Source organism: Cimex lectularius, unplaced genomic scaffold (assembly GCF_000648675.2).
Source record: "Cimex lectularius strain Harlan isolate CLEC.00 unplaced genomic scaffold, Clec_2.1 scaffold137, whole genome shotgun sequence".
Taxonomy (NCBI): Eukaryota; Metazoa; Arthropoda; class Insecta; order Hemiptera; family Cimicidae; genus Cimex; species Cimex lectularius.
In genome coordinates, this window is record NW_019392687.1 from 624974 (window position 1) to 634760 (window position 9787).

Here is a 9787-nt window from a genome sequence, read left to right on the forward strand (position 1 = left end):
AAAAAATCACCAGCTGAATGTGTAACGAGTTGAGGTTGTTAAGTGCTCGGAAAAAAAAGGACCTGAGAAAAATTTGGCGAAATTGTGTTTTCGGGGGAATAACCTTTGAAAAACATTAAATTATGATTAAGCTGTGTCAATAGCCTTACATTTTTTATTTGATCCAACAAACTCAGTACATCGAGTAAAAAAAATAGTCAAAGTAGAGGAACCTTTTTTGCCAAAATCAGCTGTAGTAAATCCAAAATTATATCTTTCAACAGAATATTATTATAAAAACATTAAACTAGTGATTAAGCTATATTATTCACCAGATATTACATTGTCCAGCAATCATATTTTTCCAAAATATAAAATTGGAATGAAAATCGTGGCAAAGGAACGTTTTTAAATACAGCTATCGTCGACCCAAAATTGTATTTTCTCCAGGAATAATAAAAAAAATCAAATAACGATTAAACTATGATATTATCCAAATATTAATTTGATTCAACCATAATATTCGTTCAAAACAAAATTTGGGAGAAAATCGCGGTGGAGGAACTTTTGGTTGCAGAAAGAGCTTTAGACCATAGTAACAGTTACCAACTTCAGTCGTATAACAGAAAAATTGTAAAAAAATCATTAAGCTGTCTCATTAATCAGATATTACTTTGATCTAACCATAAAAACAACATCAAAAGCCTAAAATTTGAAGAAGAAAAAATCGTGGTGGAGGAACTTTTTTTTACTGAAAGTAGTTTTAGTCGGCCAAAGAAGCTAAGAACCATAGTTTAACTTTAATAGTTACCAAAAAGCCTAAAATTTGAAGAAGAAAAAATCGTTGTGAAGGAAATTTTTTTACTGGAAGTAGTTTTAGTCGACCTAAGATGCTAAGAACCATAGTTTAACTTTAATAGTTACCAAAAAGTCTAAAATTTGAAGAAGAAAAAGTCGTTATGGAGGAACTATGTTTTCTGAAAACTGGTTAAGTCTACCCAATTTTTTTTATGTATGGATAATCATAGAAAAGCGCTAAAATAATGATTAGTCTATGGTATTAACCAGATATTACTTTCATCCAACCTCTAAATAAAAGTAAAAGTCTAAAATTGAGAAAAAATCCCTTTTATTGAAAGCAGCTTTGGTCGACCCAAGATTATGTTTCCTGCGGAAAAACATGGGAAAATGCTAAGATAATGATTAAGCTTCTATTCATCCGATTTTAACCATAAAATCATAAAAAGCCTAAAATTTGTTTCGCGAAAGGGGTCATCCAAAATTATCCTTTATAGCAAGAACAACCTTAGAAAAGCGTGAAAATAAATAGTTAACAACGAGACTTTTCTTCCATTTATCCAATGAATACGATTAAAATTCAAAACATCCAACGGTCAATGGTGGAAAAAAATTACTTATGCGTACTTCGTACATGTGCGACAATCTTCACTGTTCGTTTATCAAAGTGTATGGTATTTTTTTCAAATTTTTTTATCTGCCTGGCTAAATCAATTTAGAGATTTTTTAGCCTGGAAGGACGAAGAAAACCTTAAAAATGGAAGGATTAGCGGTCCTGTTTTTCGAGAAGGAGCGGTGCAAGTTGCAGCCCAAACCCACAGGTTCGCTTGTATACCAGCTGCATTAAATCAATCGGGTGCAGGGAACTATCTGTAGTATAATGCGCAAGGGCGCATTCGCTTTTCTTTTATTCGTAGAATTTTTTTTATTGGGTCGTAAATCTTTTGAACTTTTTTATTACAGCTCAATGGTATGATCATCAAGCGGTCACAATAGCCTTCCGTTTATTGTCCTAATTAAATAGTAATTCACTACTTTTTTATTATTATTCCTCTTGATGTTTCAGGCTGGTGCTCAAAAAATATAAATTGAATAAATTAAAACCCTTAGATCTTTCAGTGTATATTTCCCTGGTTTATTCCATAAATTAAATTTCTTAGGGTTTGTATAATTTTACAACGTGCCAGCGGATTTGCAATAAAGACGCTCTTATCTTCTTAGGGTGGAACGTTTGGGTTAATTGACTTGTTGCACAATGAAATTAGGTCCAATTAATTTTAATCCAGATAGAATGGCTCTTTTGACTCATATGATGAAAGTAGATGATCAATTTTCCACTCCCAACTTATTTGGCCCGCGAATAGATTTATGAAACGTCGAATCGCCCTGGTCATTTTGAACTAGTTTTTGGTAGATTTGTAAAATTGTTTATTTAAACTTTAACGAATTACAGTTAGCTCTTGTTCTTTAAGTTGGGCTTCATCAAACAGCGAAGGCATGACGGTTTCCTCTTCTTTTTTTTCCGTTCTTTTTGCTAGGAAACGCCCCGTCATCGTCGTTATCGGAAAATAGACCGGTTTTTGCACCTGACGTCTGGGGGTCCGCCTACTTTCGCTATAATCTTTAAGATTAATACCTTTGTAAAACAATTTATAAACGAAAAACCTTAGACGGACAAATTTGCAAATATGTAAAATTTGAACACAGCTAAATATGCCGATTTTTCCTACAAACAACGGAAATAAATCAAGGAGTATACTTTTTAACGGGAAATCTTGATTTTCTTTCTGAAAACTATTTTCTTTTTTAACGATACTGATTTCTCTAATAATCCTCTTTTCCGAGCAAGTCCAAGACTTAACCAGTTAAGTTTTCACCCTCGAAGGCAAGAAAGAAATATCACCTGTGTCCTTATTGGTTGAAAAATCCTCCGGCCCACTAATCAATCAAAGTCGACTTCCTGCCAAGAGAACAAATGTTGACACATGGGTCCAGGTAGACGTACAAAAGGATTTAAAAAGAATAAAACCAAAAAAAGTAATGACCTTTTCTTTTTAATTATCTCTGCAATAAAAAAATAAAATGAAAAAAGTAAAACGTTTATTGGTATTAGACAGTTTATGAATAATTTTGGGAAAATTGATCCTTATTTGTTATTTGAGACATTGATGAAGCTCCAAACGCTAAAATTGTCTACCAAATTAGCAGTGAGAAATTTTAGACAGATCGGTCTTTATTTGTTATTTGAGACATTGAAGAAACTTCAAATGCTAAATAGCAATGAGAACCGATAAAAGCTTTCCTTCGTAATAAAATAATTGTGAGCGGAGTATCTATCAGAAAATCTTTCATAATCCAGAATGTACAAAAAGGATGAACGAGGGAGACACGACACAGACAAAACCAACAAATTCTATGATATTCTTTAACAAATCTGATCAAACTGTCAATAAATGTAAAAAAGAAGCAACAAATAGATTTCAATTTTTCTTTGCTAGTTCTTTTTATAAAATATAAGCCTTAGGAAGAATTGGCTTCTATATATGAGACTATTTTATATATTATAATATATTTTTGTCATTGAGGTAGCTAAGTTTATTAACAAATAAAACTAAAATTTTAATTGTTACAAAAACAGAAAAAATTGAATAATACACATAATTACAAAGAAGATAATAGATAATGATCATAAAATATTCTAATAATTTTAATTTTTTTAATTTTTCAGCTGTGTAATATGTTATTTTTTTGTTTTAGGCAACTAGAACTGTTTATCAGTGTTCGTGGCCAGGTTGTCACGTAATGAGAGAAACTTGCAACTCAATCGAGACGCATGTCAGAAAAACCCATTTGGGGTAAGTCTTTCCTCGTTGTGTCGTTTTTATTTTTAACACCCGGCTATAAAATTGCATTTTAAACTAGGCCAAGAAACGAAAGAGAAGGCGATGAAGACATGGAAGGCGATGACCACGAAGAAGAGTTCTACTATACGGAGGTGGAAATCGGACTCACCTCACCTACCCCGACTCTGTCACACCGAGACATGGCGAGGCCACCTCATGAAGGTAAATTTCCAATTGAAACTGGTTTAATTTGTATAAAACTCGATTTATATCGCGCAGATCCAGAATATCAGAGGGCCATGAGTGTTGGAAACTCTGTTGCTGGCGCGATCTCAATTCCTAAGACAAACTTCAGCTGGCCAGTCACAGCTACAGTTTCACCGGTAAGAGCTATAAACATTTTTTAAGCATTTATTAAAATTATTTTTATATTTCTTTATTATGTTGATTAATAATCATTCGTACTGAGTTGTAAGTGAAACATATGAAAAAGTTTACAAGATTAGAAAGAGAATTTAATTATCTTATTTTTTTAACATTTAGGATTATTAATTATTTGAGAAGGGAATTTAACAAAATTGACTTATTAAATGATTTTTGGTTTCGGTATTGCTGGGTTGTCCCATTTTCATTCAATGCCAATTGAATCAAACATCTGTTTCTGGTTAAAAATAAAAAACAAAAAACAAAACCAAAAACATGTAAACAAATTTATTTATCTTAAGTCAGACATGAAACTTTGATATTAAAATTATTTCTATATGACTTCTTTATTATCAAATTGATTTTTTTTAAGTAAATAAAGTCACAAATCTGTAATTGATTATGTATTTTTCAGAGAAAATTATATGCTTTTATGCTTACAAGTATGGTTCAGTAATCATTATACAAAATTGATAATTTTCTGTTTGATTTCTGAAACTCGTTATTTAGTTCAATCAGAGTTTATTAATTTGTTTTTTGTAAAATGCATTTTAAGAACATTATGAGTCGATATTTTATAATTATATTTCCCATTTAGAATCAGAAGCAGATCAAACTTTCGATGTCTGCTCCGCTGAACAAAGTGCCCGGTAGCCCCAGCAGGCGAATAAGGGGCGACACGAAAAAGTGCCGCAAAGTGTACGGCATGGAACATCGTGAACTCTGGTGCACTCAATGTAAGTGGAAGAAGGCTTGCTCAAGATTTGGAGATTAGAAAAGACGAAGAACGAGGAGAAAAGAAGAGCACAGAACATTATATTATATATATAAGGAAAAAAAAGATACTGAAGAAAATTAATCGAACCCTCTCTCCGTCCAGCACAGACTGACGGAATTGACATAAAAATTGGCTAGATCATTGAATAAATGTGTTGTTTTCATTACTCCTAAAGCCAACCAGTTACCTTAAAATCGAAAATTTTGTTCATTCATATTGTCTTTAAAGTTCATTACGATCGAATGTAAGAATGAAAATAGTTACCGTATTATAATTTAAAAGACTTTCTATTTTTATGCTCTCTTCTTTTGTCATTTTAACTATATCATTCGTTCATTTATTATTTCGTTTTTTTGTATTTACTCAAAAATACAAATAAAAGTGTCAAAAATTTCTTTAATTTAAAAGCTGCTCCAATATTTTGTCATTCGAATACAAATAAATTAAAAATGGCATTCACTAAATTTGTGGTTTGTTTGTAAAATAATTTAATATAGTGCATATCATACTTCAATTTCTATTTTGCAAAACAAAAATTATATTCAGATTTGATTAGAGGTCACTTTTTGACAGAAGAGGAATTTTAAATTTGCTCAAAACAGCAATAGTTTACTTTGTGAATTAGGTTTTTATTTATTATTGTAAACTTTTGTTTTCTTTTAATTTCAAGTGTACCGTCAAAAAGTCAACGGTTCATTAGCAGTCATCCTTTGACTGAATATTGGCGAGAACTGTGATCTTGAAATATAAGCTTTTATACGCCGATTGGCAAATGATTTTTTCCTCATTGATATTCCATTGTACAGCACAAGAAACATTTATTTAAAAAGAGGACTATACTGTGTTATCCATAAAATTAAAAGATTTGAAATACGAAATTTGCCAATTTATGATCTCAAAAATCAAAGGTAGAAAGAAAGAAAATATTGTTTTGCCGTTTCATAGGCCTAACTCCAGGCTATGACTGAAAAAGATGTACATTTTTATTTTGCTGATAGAAATCACTGTCATTTTAATACTCATCAACACACAAAAAAGTGGATTAGGTGATTGTATCTTTAACTAAAACTGTTGTTATTTTGTGTTCAACTTAAGTTTTTTTGTAGTGTTAGGTGGGGGAGCCTCGTGTGCCTTGTACAATAAATTTTACGACTGATTACAATTTTGATTTATGTAGTAAGTAAATAAAATTTGAAAAGATATAAATTTTCTGATTTCAATATAAAATTTACAATTTTTTTTAAAAACGAATTACAAGGTACAAGATGCCTCATCCCACAATGTTAATGTTTAATTTGTTTATATTAAAATCTGAAAATTTAGCCTTAGGTTAAAAAAAAAATTCAATACAAAACATGAACGTCATTTTTTTAGGTACAAACACAAGAAAAATTTAGTTGATTTTTTTATCTACCTATTTATTAGCTTTAATTGTGTGAAATTTGCAATCCTTTGCTTTATATAACAAATATATATATTAAAAGATGTGAAAAAATATATCTATATATATTTTTTTTAGTGATCTGTAAATATTTTAATAAATTTGTTGTGCTATGTTTTTATATTGTATATTTTTATTGAACAAATGTTTAAAGAAATTATTAAATATTATTACTAAAATTTTAAGAGCTATTAAGAGACAATATCATATACATATTATTGAGAGGGGAATAATAATAAAGGTAAATTGTTAAGCGAGGCGGGCATAGGCACAAAATGCCCTGCTGCGCTTTAGCGATGATTATACATGGATTTGACATGAAGAAAAAGTTAGGAGAGGAAAAGAAAAAAAAAACATAAAAACAAGAATGACGTCAAGAAATATTTAAAAAAATGTGTGTATACAATATATTCTTTGGTATAAAGGCAAAATATATATTCAACCAAAAGAAAGAGTATATTATTTGACAAAGGAAAAAAATACTTGATAAATTACTTTAAAGGAAAGTAATATAAAATAGGTTAATATTGAAGATATTTCTTTTCAGATTCAATGTAGGGCTTAAAGATGTGTGCTTAATTAATTGTTTGTGATTTACAAAAAGAAAGTTTTTCAATGTACTCTGTACACGATGTTAAGGTAAGATAGGAATGGTTGGTCAGTAGATTGTTAGCTTTGTTTGCACTTAAAATCTATGAATGGTGTAAAGTTTACCTTTATCTATGGCATAATAATCATCATTATAAAAAAAAAAGAAATATATGTGTCAAGAATAGTTGTGAGAAAAACGTAATAATTATTATCATTGTTATTATAAAATTATATATTTGAATATTTATATGATAATCGTACATTAATATTTAAGTATTTATCTCATAGACTATAAAAAGGTATTATTTTTAAATTGTTAACCATTTTTGAAAGCTTTCAGATTTGTTGGATTATTGTTTTTGAACTTTATTCTCCAGTGTAGTGAAAATTTCCCCAAAACAGCTTGGGTAAAGTGCAATAAACCAATATTTACATATAATGGAAATATTTTTCATACATCATAATTGATACAATTTGCATTTTGTTGTATAATTGAGTTTTTTTCTTCATTAAAGTTTGTTTTCTATTATCATTAAAGAAAAAAAAAGTTTTAAATGTTTAAAAAGTTATTTGTACTTGTTAAGTTAAATTTGTATCCCATTGTATTAATTAATTATCAGCTTAAATTGTTATAGTTTCCCCCCAATTTATTTTTAAAAGATTACATATTTTGTTTTTATTCATGTTAGATATCTTGTGAACAAACAAGGTAGTGAAATTTTTTTTTTTTTTTTTTTTTTGAAAGTCAAATTCAGTTTTACAACTATCAATGTCTGCTTGCTTTTCCATACACAGCTGCTGTGTTCAAATTCATTTTATACGCATTGCCATTCTGCTGATTTGTAACAGTTTCTAAGGTTGTAGTACTGCATTTTTTTTCTCGCAAATTTGAATTTTCACGATTAATTGTGCTTGTATACATTAGCCTAACATTTAAAAATAGTACAATATACAATTAAAAAGTGCAACATTGTAAAGTAGAAGGCTTCCCGCTTTGTAATTTCCAGGCGGAACAAATGAAAACGTTTTTGTTTTTATTTTACGAGCTCCTCTTTATGAAAATTTGTTTTTGATCTCAAGTGTGTCAAATAGTTTTGATACAGTCTGATTATTGTTGTCGTTGTTTTTGGCTCAATTTACAAAGTGATTTGTGTTTGGCTCAATCCAAAATCAGAAAAAAATGCCCATTGTTGCTAATTACAATAAATTTTAAAAAAAATCGGATTAGCTATTTTGACTTTTTTTTTTAATTATCGCATGGTTTATTTTTAAATATTTTTTCAATTTGCTTATTGGCAGAATTTAAATAAAATTTGACATTTGCTGTGAGAGCGCTTTCTTTCAATTTTTCTGTGCTGTACATTTACCTAATTATGTATATTTTTTATTACGTATTTTATTTTTTATTTTAATTCTATTTATTTTTATGGTTCCCCTTAATGTTGAAGCGATTTTGAAAAGTTTTCGATAGTTTTGTTATTTTTTGTTTAAATTTCTGTTCACATTATTTCAATATAAAAAGAAACTTATAAAGTTTTTTACAGTATTTGAAGTTCTTTTTAAAAAAAAGTGTATTTTTTAATTGTGATAACATTTTTGACCTCTACGAAATCTCTGGAGGGTGGGGCCATAAGGAAAAGATTTTTTGACTCTTACACCGACATGTCTTTCACTTTTCCTTGGGGGCGTTTTTACTTTTTGGCCTGTAAAACTTGTTCTTAAGGGAAATGATTATGTATTATTTTTAAATAGGTTAATTTAATGACGATGTATATTAAAGTACTACCTCTTAGGAAACAAGTCATTCATTGTAAATTTTTGTGTATATAAAAGTAACGCTGTTAAAAGTAAGGCAACAGAATTGAAGAAATAACAGATTGTTTTAGAATTGTAAGTTCACTACCTTATCATTACGCCCGACTAAAAGAAAAGAAAAAAAATTCTGTATTTTTAAATTCAGATATAATGTATGATTCTTCATTTTTATTTATAACTTATATGCAGACATTTTATAACTTTAGAATTAGAAATTGCTATTTATTCTTATTGTATAATCATAGTATTTATTTTTATAATAAAAATACTGTTTAGTTTTATTCAATAAATATTTGTTGACTTTCAATTTTTTCTGCTTAATATAAATTATGTATAGAATGCAATTTTATTGTGTTTTATAAATTTAAATATAAATAAAGCATGCAATACATTACAGAATCAATATATTTATTTATTTTTTTTTTTTTTTGTCCTGAACCTTATTTCCTGATTATTTTTTCTAAAAATTAAACATTTCCTTGAGTTTACTTAAATTTTCCTGCTATCCTTTTACAATTATGTATGCATTGATATAATATGAAAGCAATTTACTGAAAGTAAGTAAAAATTGAATTTATAAATGTTTTGCTTAATTTTAGATTGTCCAAAAAATTAATTAATTAATTGAACAAGGATGAACAATATGCATTAAATATGATAAAGTACTGCAACCATGATGCATTAGCCAAAAAGACAAAGAAATACTCAAAGTAATTCCAATTATGAGCAAAGTCTTACTTAAATAATAGTAAAACCGTATATTCTTATTGCCAGCATAGTAGAAATATACAAAAATTGTATTGTATAATGTATAGTGAACATGATGGAGAAGAAGAAACAGGATGTAAATAAATAGGGGCAATTCTGTTACAGCCTAAATATATTTAAGATTGTTTTGCCCTTATGATGATGTTAAAATAGGTCAAAAGCTTGGTAATAACAACTGAATTTGCTTTTTTCTTTGCGACCATGCCTTGATCCAAAGGCCAATACATCTAACATTGAAAACAATAAATAAGGAGCAAGACAATTTGATCAATAATATTAATAAAATATGATATCTTTATTGCCAGAATAGCGAAAAGGTACAACAATTTAGGTGCCTAAATTACTAAAATT

The 9787-nt window shown here is 28.7% G+C and overlaps 1 protein-coding gene across 2 annotated transcripts in view; it reads left to right on the forward strand.

The window, feature by feature from the left end:
- The window catches only part of LOC106664870 (zinc finger protein 395), a 95310-nt gene extending 90343 nt beyond the window's left edge, over positions 1-4967 (forward strand). For both annotated transcript variants that reach the window (XM_014390914.2, XM_014390915.2), the window contains 4 exons: positions 3535-3632; positions 3700-3842; positions 3900-4003; positions 4642-4967. In XM_014390914.2, coding sequence (XP_014246400.1) covers positions 3535-3632; positions 3700-3842; positions 3900-4003; positions 4642-4818 — 522 coding nt within the window. In that variant the 3' untranslated portion in view covers positions 4819-4967. The remainder of the gene's footprint in view (positions 1-3534; positions 3633-3699; positions 3843-3899; positions 4004-4641) is intronic.
- The last annotated feature ends 4820 nt before the right edge of the window (positions 4968-9787 follow it).